At 35.6% G+C, this 19700-nt stretch overlaps 1 protein-coding gene across 1 annotated transcript in view; it reads right to left on the bottom strand.

Moving 5' to 3' along the window:
- The window catches only part of prkci (protein kinase C, iota), a 35737-nt gene extending 19506 nt beyond the window's left edge, over positions 1-16231 (bottom strand). The window contains exons 1-4 of the mRNA XM_032566234.1: positions 15748-16231; positions 4887-5008; positions 1509-1598; positions 171-221 (exon numbers count right to left, since the gene is read on the bottom strand). Coding sequence (XP_032422125.1) covers positions 171-221; positions 1509-1598; positions 4887-5008; positions 15748-15830 — 346 coding nt within the window. The 5' untranslated portion in view covers positions 15831-16231. The remainder of the gene's footprint in view (positions 1-170; positions 222-1508; positions 1599-4886; positions 5009-15747) is intronic.
- Positions 16232-19700: the final 3469 nt, after the last annotated feature.

The following is a 19700-nucleotide window of genomic DNA, read 5'->3' on the forward strand; positions in this document are numbered from 1 at the left end:
AAATTCCATTTTTAATGCTTTTCTAGATTTCTTTAGTGACCATGCATCCAGATGTAAACTAAACTCGGTACTAAAATGTTTAATTATACCTAAAAAATTTTCTGGGAAGTTATAAATTTTTTAGCAAGTCTAAAAAAAAGTCTAAAAATGAAAAAACAGGTTGAACTCACTGTCCTCTCCTGGACAAGGCATACCGGGTTTCTCGGGTACACAAGGGAATACTGAAAAAAAAGAAAAGAAAACATCAATTTAACTTAGCGTAGCAATAATATAATATTTTCATCTTCTCCCAGCGCTGCTTTGAAAAGGAGTAAATGAGTCAGTGATAAATGTAAAGAGCTCTATATAAGTGTTCTGATTAATAAGAGAAGTGTGGCCTCCTTAGCATTTACCACCAGTTGAAAAGGCCTCTTAATTGGAGAAATTTGGAAAAACACTTATAAGCATTTTTTGGTTACTTCCAGGGAAGCAAGAGGAAAAACAAGATCATAGCAGCCAATGAGAGGGGAAAAGGCAGCAACCTCGACCTGGAGCAGCGCGAGTCAAAGGGGAGGCGTGGGCCGCAGCCAACAAGCTTGCTAACAAGCAGATCTGGCAACCCCTGAGGGGAAACCAGCGCATCTCCTCCCACCCTCAAAACCCCTCCACCTCCATGAATGTGGCATCCAGTGCATTCTTGACCCGGCGCCTCTGATCTAATTAAAACATTACATTAAACACAGAGCCTGTCCCTGTTTTCCCCAGAGAGCATGCTTACACACAGAAAACCTGTCAATCAACCCTCAAACCCATAACAGCATCTGAGTTAAAACCCTCGACTCAAGATCCAAGAGGCTGCACAATAATAATCAATAACGTTCGGCTTACACGTAGGAAAGTAAACTGGCTTCAAGGCTTTAAAATGAGCAACAGTGGAAGTAATGTTGTCTTTACAGGTCACTGAGCAATTAACTGTATGTTTTGGTGATGTTTGTGTTCAAAAATATTCCTATAGATGACATGCAGAGAAGTAAAAACAGCTAAATCAAAGGGAAATGCAACCATCATCGATGAAGTTTACAGTTACATATCTGCTTTATATGTTTAGATAAATATACATTATTCTGTAACCGACAGCAGTGACTATTTTCTCAATCGATTATTGAAAAATAGCACATTCTGCAGATTTTGATTTAAAGTCTTGAGCTTTTTTGGTTTTTTTTTTTTACATTTTATAAATTTTTTTACAATATTAGAAAACATTCAAAAAGGCTAATGACTCAATTCCTTTTTTAAAAAATAAAATGTGATAAAGATTTCCTTTATGTAATTTGAACCAGGTGAAGGTAAATCTGTCAATTGATGAAGTTTTGGGTCAAACATACTGACAGACAAAAATCTACACATACAAATGGACCTTTGTGTGTGTGTGTCTGTGTGTGTGTGTAGGTCATACTGGGTATAAGTCATGTCAGTGACTTATACCCAGTAATACCCAGTATACCCAATAAAAATAATAATAAACTCACTGTGGATTGTGAGCTCAGAGTCTTTGTTGAGTTCATAGAGGCGAAGAGCTTCTTCCAATTCCAGCTGAGACGACACGGTGCAGGGGTCACCTGATAAACCAGAGACGCATCATTATTAAACGCACATGTGACTCAAGAGACCATTTAAACAACCATGTAATCAATTAAAGTAGTGATCAAACGGAAAAGATTCATATTAACTTGGGCTAAACTTTTCTTCCTGCAGATATTTTGTGCTACTGTTTTGATAAAGCGATAAAAAACGAAACAAAGTGATAATTTCTTACTTATTTTTTAAGTAACTGTACAGCTGTCGCTGCATGACAGCACCCATAACCCCACAAAAACAAAAACTGCTCTTGATAAACATTCCCCATTTGTAATATGCTTCTTTATCGCATCTGTCACATGAAGAAGTTTGATTTTTATGCACACAGTAACTGCATTCAATCAAATTTATTCATAGTTATTGATGCTCTCATTGAACAGTGGAGAAAATAGTCAAAATTAACACGTAAATATACTTTAGTGTTGTTCTTCTTTTGCTTGATTTTGTTTAGATTTATTTTTGTTGTATATAAACTTTAATAATCTTTTATTACACTTCTCTCAAAATAATCTTGACAATACAGAGTTTTGTTTTTTTTTTACATTTAACTGGAATTTATCACAAAGAAATAAAGATGACTTTTCCGCACTACACAAATAAAACTTTCTAGTGGACTCAGAAACATATTTTATATGTAAGAAATATAATGTAAATGATAAATATAATAAAGGCTCTCCTCTTTCCCCATTCTCCACAAATACGCTGTAAATAATTAAAGTGACTGTACGAACTAAAAATTGTTATCCAGTTTGTTAATTCGCAACTATCACAGTTTGGTGAGTCAGTATTTTGTCATCTCTGATGTAATTTTTTGATTATTCTTCTTGCTCATGTTTAGAATCAGCTTTGTTCCTTAAAAAATAACTTTGCTGCAGTATTTCTTGGTGTTGTACTTGTTTCTTTTTAGCTTTTTCTAGCTAACCCTTTATATTTTCAGCTGTCAAACACCTCAGCCTCTCAGTGGGTTCATAAAATTTACATGCCAGCCAACATAGCACACCAACTACAGGTGCACAAATCGTTATGACTCCAGATTTAAAGTCACACCTTTGAATGTTAGGAAACACTTTCCATTTTGAGGAACTAAACACACCCCACGCCACTAATCATGACAGCAGTCTGATGCACAGTGGGCTGCTTGTTCAAGGATATCACGGCCCCCCGTCATGACACTCGTCCCCACATCCCACGCAACGACAATCACTGCAGCAGCAGAATAAAATTAACCTGCATTACAACTGTGTCTCCGGAGATGTTCTCCGGCATTTTATCAAATAAGAATCTCAGACTGTGCTAGAGTACTTAGAAACTTTCACTGGGGAGTGGAATAATCTGAATTTTCTCAGCGTGTCTTCAAGCTGTTGCTGACAATACCCGGAGGCTTCAGCAAAACTTGCATATCTTGACAGAAAACACACTTTGAATCAAGTATGTTTGTGACAAACTGCAGCACATGATGTTTCAGTTTCACTCTACCTGGTAAAAACATCGAAAACGCCACTCAGAAATTCAGATGCCTGACATTCCTTTAACAGGAAGAGCTAGGTGACGCGGTGGCTACCGATCCTGTTGGTCTCGGTGCGCCTGCCATGACAACAAGCTGCTACTTATGTAATTAGCTCAAGAACAGAAACTGTGACACATACAGTAAAAACTGCTGTATGTTCTGTATGTTAATAATTGACTAACTTCCAACAAGCAGCTGGTTTATTTTTTTACTATTTAGTAGCTGTTAGTTATTTACCAGAATGAACGATTGAATGAAAACTTTATCGTCTATTTGTTTTATTATCACTACATTTAAATATTTTACCTCTATCAAGCAGAAGTAATCAGTGTTTAAGAGTCTTATGTGTGTATGGAAACATAGATGACCTAGTTTGTTGTTTTAAAACCGCATATATTCCCCAGCAAAGCATCTGTGGTTAAAATAATTAAAGTGACGCGAAAGAGAAAGTACATGGCAGCATCCTATGCTGCCAAGTTTGTGTGAGATGTCAGTAATCTGTGAATCTGTGTTGGACAGACGACTAAGAAAGAAACTCGGCTGTTTTTGGAATTTCCAATTTTCAAAAAAAAAGTGGAGTTTTGGTTGTTTTTTTTTTTACTTCATGAATCGCAAAACCTAAACTATAGATGACATAAAATTTAAAGGTTACTTTAGTTTTTGATTCAATAAGATAAACTTGTCTAGCATGGAGATTGATTACACGGTGTGATTTAGATCAGATGAAAGATTTAAAAAAAAAAAAAAAAAAAGGTGGCTGTTTAATGGTCCTAAGCATATTAGCAGAAGTTGAGTGGAAGGAAAAGCTGTGATGGGAAAATGGCTCACTGTCACTTTGAAATAATTTTTAAGCAAAGCAAGCTGAAGAGTTTGGAAGAGACTCAAAATGTGTATTCAGGACAAAGTCTGAAATGGTTAAATTTATTTGATAATCCACTCATGAACAAAAAGAGAAAAAGCATCTTAGTAAGACAGGAGGAATGATAGAGGCCATTCTTTGTAGTATATGAACCTAGCACACAATATTCTTCTCCATTAGCTATAATGTATTGCTTGAGCTATAATTGAGCTATACTATAAAAATTTTTCATTGAATCACTGAAAATAATAATGTGGTTATATTCTAATTTAGCACTATGTGACCGTTTTTCATTGTGTTCTTTGTTTAAATTAATAATTTTAGAAACACCTGATCATGACAGTGACAAAACCTCACACTGCACAGCTGCATTAAACTGTTTTTTATTAATTAGGCAGTAGGAAAGACAGCCTCCTCTTCACTGTTTACCTAGGAAGGACCACCAAGCGTTGTTTATTACCCACACATAATGACTCCACTGATTATATGTGGGAGGTTACAAGTGGGAGTCAGTCTGAGTCTAATGAGTTTTGGCAGGCTGACCTCCTCCTGGGCTCAACGATCTGATGGCTCAATCTTTCCTGTGACACCATTACTTCTGCCTGACTAACACGATCGAATACAAGAGCTGCACACCTCTGAGCTCAGAGGAGAACGACAACAAGGATGTGCATGTCTTTATGTAAACTTGTATTCATAGGAAGGTTTGACACCGCCTGTGGTAGGCAAATTTACCCACCAACTACATAAACATCATCCTTTAGACTAACATCACCACCTTTTTCCTTGCAGATAAACAGCACCAGGAGCTTCTGTTGCTCCCAAACTCACTGTTTTTGTTTAAAAAAAAAAGAAGGAAAAGAAAGTGAAACGCTATGACTATGCAGAGATAAACAAACACACCTTCCTCATCGATCCACTTCATGGTGAACTGCTGGTCATTGTCCATTGAGCACATGTCTCTCACCTCACCAGACAGGCCTTCATAAGAGATGGACGGTTCAAAATGTGTGATCATGATGTCCCTGCAGGGGGAAAAAAGAAAGAGGAAAACACTTAAAGAGTTATGGCAATACAAAACACATACCATCAGCTTGGGCATAAATCTAACAAATGCTGGCATTGAGACAAGAAGAAAAAACGGATGACTGTTATAGCACATTTTGAAATTAAATCATTTCGCATTTAATTTTTTTAAGGAAATAAAACTCAAATAATTGTTCTTTTACGGTCTTCAAAACCAAGTTTACAAACACTTCCTTAATGTTTTCAGTATTTTCCACACCTTCTCGCATCAGTTTGCTTGAATTTTGGCCCATTCCTCCCAACAGAACTGGTGTCAGAGTTTAGTTTCTATGCCATCTACTTAAGTCAAGTCTAGTTTATTTTTAAAGCACATTCCAGCAACAAATAAGTTCAAAGAGCTTTATACCATAAAACATAATATATTAAACAATTATGAAACAAGCAATAAACATTACATTTTGTCAAATGCCATCAGCAAAATCATTGACCAAATAATATACATAAAATATTTATCAATGTTCAGTTTATTATTAATGAAGGCAGCTCTGAACAGATGGCCTTTTTAGCCTTGATTTAAAGGAACTCAGAGTTTCGGCTGATTTATAGTTTTATGGAAGTTGGTTCCAGATTAGTGGAGCATAATCACGCCTTTTCACCTCTGCATAAATAAACTTTCTAGTGGACTCTGGAACATAATTTTATATAGTATATTTAAGTGCCTAATTTCATTATGTTATAAATATATATTTTAAAACTGTGGTTGTAATAGAGCAATATGCCAATAAAAACTTAAGTGCAAGAGTTTCTGTGGTATGAAGTATATTAAATCAATTAAGATAACTTGAGGTTTAATCCATTCAATAACTATTTATTATCCTGTCTTTCTTTCCTTATTAAACATTTATGGACAACCTATATGGTTTAAAATGTCAGAACAATTAAAAAGCTGCCAACAGTAAAGATGAAATGATCAAAACCAAATAATTTATCTGGGTAAACCAAAACAATCGAAGCTAGGCCTTTTCATTTTATAGCTAGGTAATGATTTTTTTTAATTTGTTGTCAGCAACACACACTGACACTGAAAAAATTAAAACAATCCCTTCATCTGAACCACATGCACTCAGAAAATACAACACTACCTGCAAGGTCCCAGACTTTGAGTTTGTTACAACTGCAAATTTATTCATTCGCACAGAATGATGAAAGTCCAAGAAATATCAACAAAACAAGATTAAAAAAAACACAGAAACTCAAGAATGAGTGGAAGCAACATATTTATATGTTAATCAGAAAAATACTTCAGATCGGATATTTTTCTAGATCTAAAGGAGCTTTGGTTCACTTACAAACTCTCCACCTCATCCTGTGAAATTTCAACCTTAGTTAAACATATGATGGTACATCCTGTTTTAAATTGAAGGTTCTTATAATGGGAAATGATCACAAAACATTCTTTAACTAAAACTATGAGATGTAGATAAAATGGGGGTTAAGAATGACCGAAACACATCAAACTCAGAGTAAGAAATCATTTCTCACTTTTTTATGACAACAGGAGAATTGATGTCATCTGACCACAGCACTGTAGGCTCCCACAGTTTACAACCTTATAAGAGTGGATGGGGGTGGTACGTACAAGCTTTTACAGGTCTGCAAGCGATGGCGTTAAATTCAGATGGCCGAGCGCGGCATCAGGACAGAGATTAAAATGAGTAAAATCAGCAAACAGATGGGAATAAAAAGGGGATATTGTGTGAAATCTGTCTTGGCTTTTGTGGAATGACCACCAGGAGGAAGATCTTTACTGCCATCATTAAGACTGACAAGGGTTTTTCATCATCTTGAGAGCTTTAGAGCAGGACAAACAATTTTTCAAGAACATGTAGAGTCCTAGTGTGAGCACAGAGTATGGAAGGTCAGTAAATGGTAAATCCATGCTAGCACATAAATATACAACAGGTAGTGATTGATTTGTTTATAATCCAATTTCACATAAATGGCGAGCATGTGAAGTAGCTTGTCTTGGTAATGCATCTTCCACACAGCAGATATTAAAACTGGCTGGCTGGCTGGAAATCACGCATGTAGAGCAAATAAAGTACTCTGAGCAATAACACGCTGACGTTAAGAGTCAGGCCTAATGCTCGCCTCGCCCTCCCTCTATTTTCTCACCCACTTCCTCTTTCCTGATGGTGTTAATCACTGCCTTGAAGGGAGGCGGAGGAAGACTGGCAACTACACACCGCCAGTCTGCTCTCACCTCCAGGCCCCGCAGCTCTTTGTTTTATCCTGCAGCTTTGAAGACAGTCAGACGACAGAAAGCACACCATAATCACAGAGAATGGTTCAAACACAGAGAGTGCAGATGATCTTAATAAAGCCTCCTCTGTGTCCAGTGGAACTGGACCCAAGTCTTCGTTACATTTTAGCTCCTTCTAATGACTTTCTCAAATTCTGATAAGGGTCACAGCTACTGCAGGAAAAAAAAAAAGCTTTTGCTATTATTCCTCACACAACTGCTTTAAAATAAACAATGGCATGGAAGGAAAAATTTTGTTTAAAGAGGAAATGTCACATCACCAAGACAAATGTGAGAAAGAGGGGTGAAACAATACCAGAAACTCATAAGATGAGACAGAAACAGATTTTAATATGAACCAAAATTCTACAATTTCTATTGATTGGTCACAAACTCAAAATTAACGTCTTCAGAGGTTAGACAGAGCTTAGCTCATAATGTACGCTGTGATTGTGACACAGCTAAACCTACAGTCCAGTCATTGGTTGTTATAGCAATGCAAAACATTTATATTTATTTTAATTGTATTTTCTTTTTGTTTGCCTTTTCTAAGACTTTAAAGTTGGTGTTTACGTATTGTGAATAGCAGTAAAACATAAATACCTAATCATATTTTCAAACTTCCTGTCAGCTTTAAACATTTTTTAACTGAAAAACATGGTGGACCACTGGATGACCGCTTCATAATGCCCCTACCACCAGACGTAGTACGCTTTCTGGGCAAAACCCTGAATAAGCAGAACTGTGTGTTGAACAAATGGGATCTTTTAATTGTTGATGACTAAGAAGCAATAGCATTGCAAGTAGACGAGGCATCTCTCCACTCTGCAACACCCAACTGTGCAGTTAAATTAAAGAGGGAAGGAGGGGAATAATCTGAACATCATGATTGCTGTCATGACCTAAAGAGAGATCAGGGTGCCTTTCGATCTCTCTGCCAATACTGCAACGCAAAGAAAGTAACAACTATACATGATTCATGAAAATCATACACAGTAGACTGAAGTTTACACAGCAGGCTTCAGAAATCCTGTTCCTCATAATAAAACTAAACTGTGCTAGTCTGGATTGCTGGATGCTGTGGTCTCTAGGCAACAGGGGTCACCTACGGTGTTAAACAAGTGGACAATATCTGACGAACAGCAGCAGCAGCCAGAAACAATCCAGTCATGTGGACAAGGTCGCTCCTGAGAAAAACGCACGCATGTTCAAAACACCATTTACTTCAATCACGACTGACAATTCGTGACTAAGCTGAGCTTATTATAGTGCAGTGTTCTTCTACTTTTAAATACAAATCAACTATATTAACAAACAAAGAACAAAGCAAAAGTGAGGGACTTGTGTTCAAATGTTACAAAGCTTATTCAGTCCATTTAGAGTGAGTGGTAGGGCTGAAACGATTAATTGTGATCAATCAATTATTGAAAAACTAGTCAACTAATTTAGTAATCGATTAATCATTAACTGGAGTATGCAAGCTCAGGAAAAGGTCATTTGCTGAAAAACCCCCCAGCATATTCAGAGTAGTAATTAAACCAAGACTGTACAAAATATATAGACATTTTGTATTTAAAATAAAAGTATTTTTATCTGTGAACACATTCTACCTAAAACTCTTCCAGTGGCTTCGTTTTAGCTTCACCTGGTTCAAATTCACAAAAAGGATCGCTTTGTTATCATCTTATTATGCATCTTAAACTGAGTCCAAATTTCATACCCTAAGCATGTAAATGTGAGCTGGTGTGGCAATAAAGTTTCTTGAATCTTTAATGCATTTTAGGTAATAAAATATTTACAGTATTTTCTTATTCAAAAATTTTATTAAATTGTTTATTTGCATCATTTAATGCATTTCTAATATAGTATAAATGGGCTTTAGTGGTTAAATAAAAAAAATTGCAGATGTGCCAATTTTTTATCCAATTAATCAATACCAGGATTTCCCCCAGTGTATTATAAGCCTGGCGGGCAACTAGGCTTTAATTGTGCCTCCACTAGGTTTAGCATTATTAGTTTATTTTAGTTTTTTTAATGATTGCCTTTTTTAAAGACTTTATAGTTGATGTTTTGTTATTAATCTTCCAGTCTTCCAACAACACATAACTATCAAGTGATATTTTCAAATTTCCTGTCAACTATAAACATGTTACTTCAAAAATTGGCGGCAGCTGGATGACTGCTCCAACACCCTGAGCACCAGGCTTAGCAAGTTTTCTGGGGGAAACCATGGATACCTAAAATAATCATTAGTTGCTGCCCCAGTGAGTGGTACCGAGACAATCATCACTTAAAGCATTTCTATATAATTTCAGCTTTAAAACAACATTTGTTACGGATCTGTGGAAATGATTTTCCACAGACCTACGATGACAAAATTGGCTGACACAAGAGTGGGCCTGTCGCAATTAGCAATAAATTGCATGATAAATTAAAACAAACTCAAACTCAATTTCCATTTGCATGATTTATCGTTTTTGTTTTGTCTCTCTCTTTCTACCAAAAGGTCAAAGACAAAAGTCTTCATTCTGGTCTATTGGTCTCAACTAGCCTTTATTTAAGGACAATTTTGTTTATACACACTTCATAATTCAATTAATTTGTTGTTTTGGTTTATTTTGGATATTTAAAATGTCTTTTGGTTATAGTGTTAAATGTTCATTAGAATTTAATCTTTGAGGATGTGTTCTTGCTTTAATATGCCTTTGTTGCCACTATGCTACTTGAAAATGGTCTCAAAACGACAATGTTATTGTTTATCGCAAAAACCTCAGGGAAAATTTATCAGCCAGGAAAATTTGTTGTTGTGACAGGCCTAGACAAGAGACGAGCTCCAAACATGGTCTACGAATGCAGAACAATCTGACACGCAGCTGCTGGAGCTCTACTGAAAACAAGCCGCGTTATTGGCTGATGGATGGCTGCATGATGCTTGAGGGGGTTTTCAGAAGGAAACAGACTAGGAATACCTTTTTATTTAAACAAAGCAGTGCCTTCAAGCACTAATGCAAACAGCAGTCTTTAACAAAAAGAAAAAACTTCTGCTGATAGCAGGAAAATAATTGAGTTGCTCCATCAGGCTGGTGTAATCTCTGTACCTTGGCAAGCAGCATTGCTTCACTGAGGAATTTTAAAGTTGAGCTGATGCATGAAGGCACTTGATTTGACAGTAACAAAATGACGCGTGCGCTTTGTGCAAAGAGTCAGTTGTTTTCAAACATAAATTATTTTGTTCTTCTAAAAGAGTTCTGGGTGAAGAACTTTTCAATTAGTGCGAAAACGCAGCCTCATAATAAACTGACTGGTGAAACAGGTGTGAATTGGACTCCGTGCCTGACATGGGGTATTAACTACAGGCATTACCTAAAGTGTTTCCCCGAGAAATGGGTATTATCTTTGAGCCACTGGGGCTTTTAAAAGGCCTATCCAAGCCAGCAGCAATAAATACACAAATAACAATAAACAATAATGTTTCGCAAAGCGTCGACGCCGAGTGCATGCTGCTGCCTCCAGCTGCACAAAGGGCCTGAAATGGATTTTAAAATCCTCCACCCACAGTGCACACTGCAAGCGATCACTTCTCCAAACATTTCATTCTGTTAAACAGGTTATAATGAACTCTTATTAGTTTCCAGTGCACAGAAAATTTACCGTAAGGCAAGCATAGTTGCAGCTGTGTGTCTGCAAAAAGCATAACAGATTATATGGTATTTTTTAAGCCATATAATCACAGCTTAAACTTCTACATATAGCTTTTTTTTCAGGTTAAAACTGAAGCGTTATTTGTCTACTCTGCAAGAAAAATCATTTCTATTTAGACGTACTGAACGACTGCAGTTTTTACCTGCTTACACAGCAAGAAAGTAAAAAAACAAAAAAAATTGTTTTGTTCAGTTTTGTCCCATCATATTGTTATCAGTGTATGAACCTTTGGATAATATGTGGAGACAAACAAACTAAAAACCAACAATTAGCTGCTTGCTCAGAGCATTAGTTTGTAGTCAGATGGTCTTTGTAGTCTTTATGAGAGCAAAAAGAAGATGAGTCAGTGACGGACGGAGACGACGATAAGCAGACACCAACCTGCACAAGCTGGCACAAACTGGCAGACTCAGAAAAAACACACAGAAATATTACTCACACACTGAGACTAATACTCCTCGAAACAGTCACCCATTGGCTCATTCCTGACCTCAAGATAATAAAAAAAATATCAATAAAAAATTATTTGTACCTTCTTCACTAAGCAAAGACATTTATCAGTGTTACAGAACATAAACCTGTTTTATAATTGCCGCTTTTGCAGGTTTTTACTGGTATTTTTGATTATTTATCTTGGAAGGCCTCCTATCAATGACCCATTAGGGTCATTCCTCCAGCTTCCTCCAGAGATTCTCCATTGGATTCAGTTAGGCCTGTTACAATAATCAATAAATCAATTAATCGCATGATAAATTAAAACAAGCTCAATAATTTATATTGACATGATTTATCATTTTTCTCTTTTCCTATCTTTCTACTAAAAACTGGATGATAAAATCTTCGTTCTGATGTTTTGATTTCAACTGGCCCTTTTTTTGAAAGACGATTTTGTTTTGTTTATTTATCTTGGATATTTAAACTGCCTCCTAGTTCCAGAGTTTAATGTTCATTACAATTTAAGGTTTCTTGATTTTTGAGAATATGTTCTTGCATTCTTTTGCCATAAAGAACATTAGTTGAAAATGGTCTCAAAACAACGATATTATCGGTTATTGCAATAACCATCTAAATTTGTTATCGTGAAAGGCGTAGATTCATTTTACGTCTCAGGATGGGCCACTCCAAAATGTTAATGCTACTTTCAGTCAGGGGAAAAAAAAACATTTCGGTAAGGTTAAAATAAATATTTAAACCTAAATCTGCAAAGAGTATGAATAATTTGGGGCTGAACTATAAATTTACATAAGAGGATATTACTACACAGTCTTCGAAACACAAGAATAGGTTCATTTCAAGCTTAAAGCAGCCGATTATTTCCTTTAACAACATAAGTGAAATAAAACTACACATTTCTGACAGATTTAAAACGGACAGAAAAATCTTGTGGCATGCTCCCCATTTTAAGACCCTTGGGGGAATGCTATTTACGATCTCTGCAATGGTTCTTTTATTGCACTGCTCATACTTCACATTGGATATTCTCTTTTTCTAACTTTAGGCTTTTTCTGAGCTAAATAAGCGATGTTATTCACCGTCGCTTTACTCTTCTTCTCCTAGGACATTTTTTATGTGCATTAAAAGTTACAATTATTAACAAAACAATATTAGAATATTTATTTCTAAAAATGGTCAGGGTTACATTAACAGGACTTCCTGAATATCTTAAAATGCATGTCATATTTGGAGGGGGGGATATTTAAATTAAGATAAGACACTTTATACCTTGGATGTGCCTAAAATAACAGATAATTTTTGGGAAAATTTACTTTTTTTTAGTCTGCACCTTCCATCTACATGTTTCTGTTGAGAAAAACTGAGATTCTACCAAAAACTTTTAGAAGACTTAAAAAGAAAAAAAGAAAAAAAACACGTATTTTCTCCATTTGTACCAGGGATGAGCTGGTTATTGGTACCAGTACAAAAACTAAGAATTTCAGTTTCAAAATCACCAACAATCTTAACTTTTTTCATGAAAAATATTAGAAAATGCAGGGCTGATGAGAGTTTTCGGCTGAGCACTGAAACGCTGCCGCTCCTCTACTTCCCCTACCACAGCAACAGGTACTGGCAGTATCTGTTGCTGTGCACTGCCAGTCAGTCAACTAACACAAGACTACTACAGTTTTTCTTGTGCTTGTAAAAATGGTCTGGATAAATTTGGGTATCTGGAAACATTTGCAATATTTTTTGTTTAAGCTCAACTAGAAAAATCAAAGTGGAATGTAATAATAATGCATATATGTAATAAACAATATATATTATTCTGGCAGAACTACAAATAATTGTTGGGTCTATTATTTTGATAAAATGGATAATGTTATATATTTATGTTTTAAATTATGAACTGGAAATTGTCAAACCAACACAGGCCTTATTTATACATCACAATTTTATTCATGAACATTTTACCATCAAAAAGAGATTATTAGAGATTATTTAAAAAAGAAAAAGAAAAAAAGAGTAGTGTGACACATTTAAATAAAAACATAAGCTGTGATTGTTTTGTTGTTTCAGAATACCTTTAGGTTGGTGAAAACAACTAGAATTATTCATGTATGAAATCTAATCTCTTTGGGGATTTCGGTTAATTTTTCAAAGTTGAAATGTGGAGACCAACAACTTCTGACTAAAAGAAAAGATTGAATAAACAGAAAAACAGGGAACATCCTATTTTAATCCTGTTTCTTACATTTTTGTCAAGATGGAATCCATGGAAAACTTGCCCTTTACTGAGGTGATACTATCATCAAAAGTTTGGGACAGACTGGTTTGGCACCTCACCTATATGCTCAGGCAGAATGTGATCTGAACATCTGCCTAGATCTTTATATGTTTCTACGTTAATGCATCCAAAAAGAAAGACGCACAGACATTTACGAAGCTCGCAGCTATGTTCGTCGCTGGGAACATTGCTGAGATTCCTCAAGAAGAAGGTCATAAATAGTTAAGATTCCTCCCAATGAACAGCACATATTACGGCGTTCTTTAGGCGTGTCGAACACAAAAGGCCCAGCTGACCCGTAAGACATGTTTTTCAAGATTTCAGTCACTACACAGTCAGCTGGAAGAGAGTATCTAAGGAATAACACTGATCAAAAATGTCATCTAAAATAATTATTTCTCTGTCATTTGTAAAGCTATTGTTCAGCACTTCAAATGAGACAAAAATACGTAGGCGGTGCTACTTCTGGGCTTTAAAAACATTCATTTGTTTGTTTTCATTAAATTACTCAATTGTGACACACTCAGCGACTCTGCAGCTGCCATTTGTGCTCCAATCATGTTGACTGGTAATCATGCTGAACTGGCTCGTCTCAGTTCATTTCTATAACTTAATGAAAACATACCGAGAATATTTTTTTCTTCTTTCCTCCTACTGCAAAATATTCGGGAGATGTTTGGGTTCGGCTTGCCTAAAAATTAGCAGGATTTCTAAATAGTATGCAACAGGACGCACAATATATTGTAAATTTAACATTATATTTATATGCACATTGCAAAGAAGCACCTGGAGTTCAATAAGTGTTAGTTAATAATTTAAGCATCATGCATTAAGGCTCTCTGCACCCCTAATATATTTGATGGTATTAGTTATTTAATGCAGCATAAAAGACTGAAGAAGGTAAAGATGTGGTAAAGTCAGTAAAAAATAAAACTATAAAAAAATATATATACAAATTGTTTCATTTTAAACCACATTTTCTATCAGCTTTGTGTTTGAAATAGAAATATATTTTTTAGTAGTTGGATTTATTATTAGTGGTTTGTTTAATATGAACCCATATCAGAATTACAGTAACATTTTTACTTTAACTTGCTGCAGGCCATATTGCTTTAGCAAAAATGAATAAATATAATTATGTTTTCCTAATATGGTGCAGCCTACTTGCATACCAAAAACAGCTTTGTTAAGACTGGAATAATTCGCATTTATTCTTACCACTGTATGGCAAATCGTCTATATCTCCTTTGTTTGTTTTCCAGATTAAATTTACTAAATTTAACTGGGACCAAAATATGCAACTAACGCTTATTTTAGGATAAACTGTGTTAATTTCTTCTTTTTCGTGAAAATTGTACATAGAAACCTGTGTAGCTGTTGGAATGAAAATATAACTAAATCAATAAAAGATTAGATTAGGAGAAAGCATCGCTCCAACATGTAATAATGTAGATTTAAATACTGTACATTTTCACACCAGCTGAATATAATGGGCTAACTTATAAATAAATAACACACAATAAAGCTCCTCTGTTTAATTACAAACCAGTCTCCGATATCATACAAACCTTAACTTTTATTACATCTTAACATTTCATGATGCGTCGACTTGGAAACACCGTATAAGGCTTTACCAACAAGCCAAATCCTTATCAATCTCAGCTGGAGACAACCAACTTCAGTTAGCAACTGTTAGCAAGCCGAGCTTCACAGCTTTGAAACTGTGTTAAAACACATATATTCCCCACTCGATTAAAGCCCCCGGATATTTAGTGTCTGGCTGACACATTCCTGGCATTCCACAGAGGGACTGGCTGTGGGTTGACAGGACTCCTGGACAGTTTCAGCTGCCCAAAGTTTACCGAAACCCTCTGATAGAGGACCAACATTAGCCAGCCGTTAGCTCGTTCAGCTAATGCTAGCCAACTGATTAGCTTCCAAGTGTAAAACTTTCCGTAATTAATTAATTTAATTAGGCCGAATACACAGTGGATAGCAAGTCGTGTTCTTACCCTTTATAGTAAGCCTTGACCCGGACTTGGTGGGAATTCTCTCCGGGGTGGGACATGGTGCTGTCCCGCAACGTCGGCATCATAAGCTCCGCCGCGGACGCTCAGATTCAGACTCACCGATACCTCCCTTCCCTCTTCAGCGGTGTGCACCACGCCCAGAAACACTGTGATTCAAGGGTCCCCCGACAAAAAAGGACTCCCAATGAGTCAAAAGATGGTGAAAACAGAGGTTCCGGGCTTCCTCGGTCAAATAAAATTAACCTGTAAAGTAAAGGAAAACTTGCGGGTCCACCAAACAACTCCCTACCGCAAAGGCCTAGCGACGGACTCTACCAATGAAGGAATGTTCAGGGAAGCGAATAACCAACTTGAACACACAAACGGACACGACACAAATGTATAACCTAAATACTTACACGTGTCTAAAGACGAATAATAAATAACATTTAAAAATCAGCCTATTAGAATAACATATATCGAAAATAAAACGTTACTATCGTTTTAGCATCGTTCTGACTGTACCAACTCCAGTTTTCAACAGTACGGTGCTGCCTTCGAGTTCCACACCAAAGCTCGGAAATAGTTAAAACCTGTAAGAGACGTCTCTCGTTCATGCTCTCTGGCACGGAAATAACATAATTGACCAACAACAAAGAGGTGTGCTATTTTAAGTTTCATTTTAGAAACACCTCGGTAGATGTGGGGTGCTTTTTTAAAATGAAAGACGGAAAAGTGAAAATGGGCATTAAAATAAAATAAATAAAATTACCACGACTGGTATTTTTTTTAGAATTTGGTTACATTTTTCAATGAATTTACATTTTTATTTTTTCATTTAAAGCGAATATTCATATGATTGATATAATGTACGCTCTAATGTCAAATAAACATGGAAAACTATATTATTTTCCCTTCCTTAAATGTGTAAAAATAGCTGAATACTATGGCGAACAATCACTTCAATATGTGGCCATTTTTATGGTAAAGACCGCTTTAGGATTTGGTTATTTTCTGAGATTTCAGCGTACAATTGAGCAACTATCCTAGTGTAGTGTTGCAGACTACACTTGAATGCCGCACGAGTTACAACCATTGGCTGCAGAGGAGGATGAGGATGAAATTCAGACATCCAGACCCAGTAAAACATTTTTTTTAAAACTCAAAAAACAATTACCCTAAGGAAAACAAAACTTCCTACAGGTTCTGATGGAGAGCCACCTGTTTCTTGTACACTGAAAATTAACCCATAAATTAGTGATTTATGGGTTCATTGAAGAGGTTCCACCCAGATAATATATTTTATAAGGAGATTTACACTTTATGTATTTGGACTGAATAGAAAGTAAGCATAAATAGTGTCTTCACAAGTATGCCTAAAAAAATCAGTCAGCTGCATCTGATCCAGATCGCTGCTGCTCACTAAAACAGGAATTTAGAGTACATCATCCCAGCTCTACACACGGGCTCCCTGTACCTCAGAGAAGAGACTTTAAAATACTGTTGTTACTTTATAAATCACTTAAAATAAATCGCTGTCGCTCTACCAGCCTTCCAGACCTCTCAGGTCTTCTGGATTCACTCCGTTCTGTATCCCAAGAACCAGATATAGAGAAGCAGCATTCAGCCTCTATGCACATGCACCACAAATCTGGAACAAACCTCCAGAAAACTGCAAAACAGCCAAAACACATAAGCTAATAACCCACCTGTTTAGAGTTTCTTTTGACTAATAACAACTGGGACATTGATCAATATATTTGATGTGTTTTTGCTTAATGATTTTGATGATGCATTTCACTAAATGTAATTTTGGTTGCTTCATAATTGGTCAATGTATTATACTTTTATGACATAAAGCACGTTGAACTGCCTTGTTGCTGAAACGTGTTATAATAATAAACTTGACTTCACTCCAAGTTCACAGAAAGGGAAAACCCCAGCTACTTGTTTCTTCACAAGACTGTCTAGATGTGCAAATTTTCCAGACAAATATTTATAATGTGCTAATAGGGCTACGTATGGTAGAGGACTTATGAGGCTGTGGGCTCTTTCTCTTTCAAAGGCTCCAGAGAACTTGTTAGGACACAAAATACCATGGATAATTAAATACCAAGGTATTTTAGAAGAAACATTTAGAGGTTGTTTTGTTTTTTTAACCATAAAGTCTGAAAATGGGTCATCATTGGGTCTTTTAGAACAATAAGGATACAAAGCAAAAGGCCAAATAAACACAGAAAATGGTCACCACTTACAAAATTACTCTTCTTCCATGAGCGTCTCGATTCCCAGTAGTAAATATGATGGAAAACCTGTGCGGTGAGCAGAAGAAGAAGAAAAATCTAAGTTACGTATGGGAGAGATTTTCCTGTTGGCAAAAGAGAAAAGGTTGCGGTAACTGTGGGATCAGTGACTTTGTAGAGATGAATCATTTCTTAATGTGAGAAAGTATTCCCTGTGATCAACAAAAAAATACTCACATCCTGGATAATCTCAAATTTTCAGTCTGAGATTATTGCAAAACTACAGAAGATTAATTTATTTCCAAGCATTTTTCGTTTTTTGTTTTTTTTTTTGCCAGTAAGTGTATAAACAAAGTACAGTGTTTCTTTGAGAGGAACAAAACTAATAAGTGACTTCTGCATAGCTGACGGTTTAAGAGTTCACTCAGATTTGTTGACTCGAAGCACAACTGGAGAAAGAGAGACTAGGAGAGCTGACTCATGACCTACCAGAGGCGCACTGCTAAAAGCAGTGACCTGCGTCAGAGTTGGTGGTAAACGTCACCAACTCAGTTTTCAACTCACACTTTCATCCAGGCTTCAGAAAGTCTTTGAGATGCTCAGATTATCTGTTTGCTGCTCTTTCTTACAGAAAAATGAAACACCTGAGGGCTGTTAGGCTGCATGAATCATAACTTAGTGTCCATTTAGGGAGCGGTTTCTGTTTCATATTTTTACTGTTTCCACTCAGATTCATTGTTCACTGCACTAAAGTGTCTCACTGTGCTGAGATCTCGTTGTTGGGGCTGCAACACAAGCCACATTTCAGTCTATTTCATGCATGTAAAGGTATTTTTAAATGTCTTTTAATAAAAAAAAAATGCAAGAGAAAGCAAAACTATTAGAAGATAAAGACAAAATCTGTTATGACTGATGTCGCAGTGTAATTGGTGAGTGAATGAATGAATGAATGAATTAATACATTTGAAAGCTCATTTAAATTTGCTGCATATCCGCTTTTATGCTAACTTCCTCTTAATATTTTACAAAATGGTGGAAAAATACAATGTATATGTGTTCACATGTATAAGTAACATGACATTTATTTATTTACATATCAACAGAAAATAAATTATTTGATAAAATATTTATTTAAGGGTTTATACCTCTCCTCTTTCTGTCTTCAGAGAAACAAGTCTTGCGTAAAAAATTCAAACTCATTTTTATTAAAGCAGTTTGTGATTAGTCATTAATTTGTTCAAAAACTATTCTGAGAAAGATTACTTGGATCATTTAGAAACAAAGAAAAAGTTGACATGCGAGTTTATAAATTACATTATTGTAATAATTATTGCTAAAATTATTTGTTACTGTCAACAGTAATAAATTTTTTTAGATTATTTAAATTTTGTTCTTGATTTGTTTTTATTGTTAATTTATATATATTTTTAATATAGTTTTTATTATTATCTTTTATTTTTTCTATCATTATTAATGTCTCCTTTATTTAAAAATAAATCTGTCACTTGTATTTCAGTAATTAACCACTAGAGGACACTGTTCAAAGTTTAAAGTAAAAACAGCTCAGTCTGCATTGATCTCCGGTTTGTGGTTGGATTTTGTCATGTTTATTCCTATTTTTCACCGTATAAACAACTGATGATGTTAACAGTTATTGTTAAACATTATGGAAATCTACCAAACAGACTGTAGATGGTAAATAAGAACACAACG

Source organism: Xiphophorus hellerii, chromosome 6 (assembly GCF_003331165.1).
Source record: "Xiphophorus hellerii strain 12219 chromosome 6, Xiphophorus_hellerii-4.1, whole genome shotgun sequence".
NCBI lineage: Eukaryota > Metazoa > Chordata > Actinopteri > Cyprinodontiformes > Poeciliidae > Xiphophorus > Xiphophorus hellerii.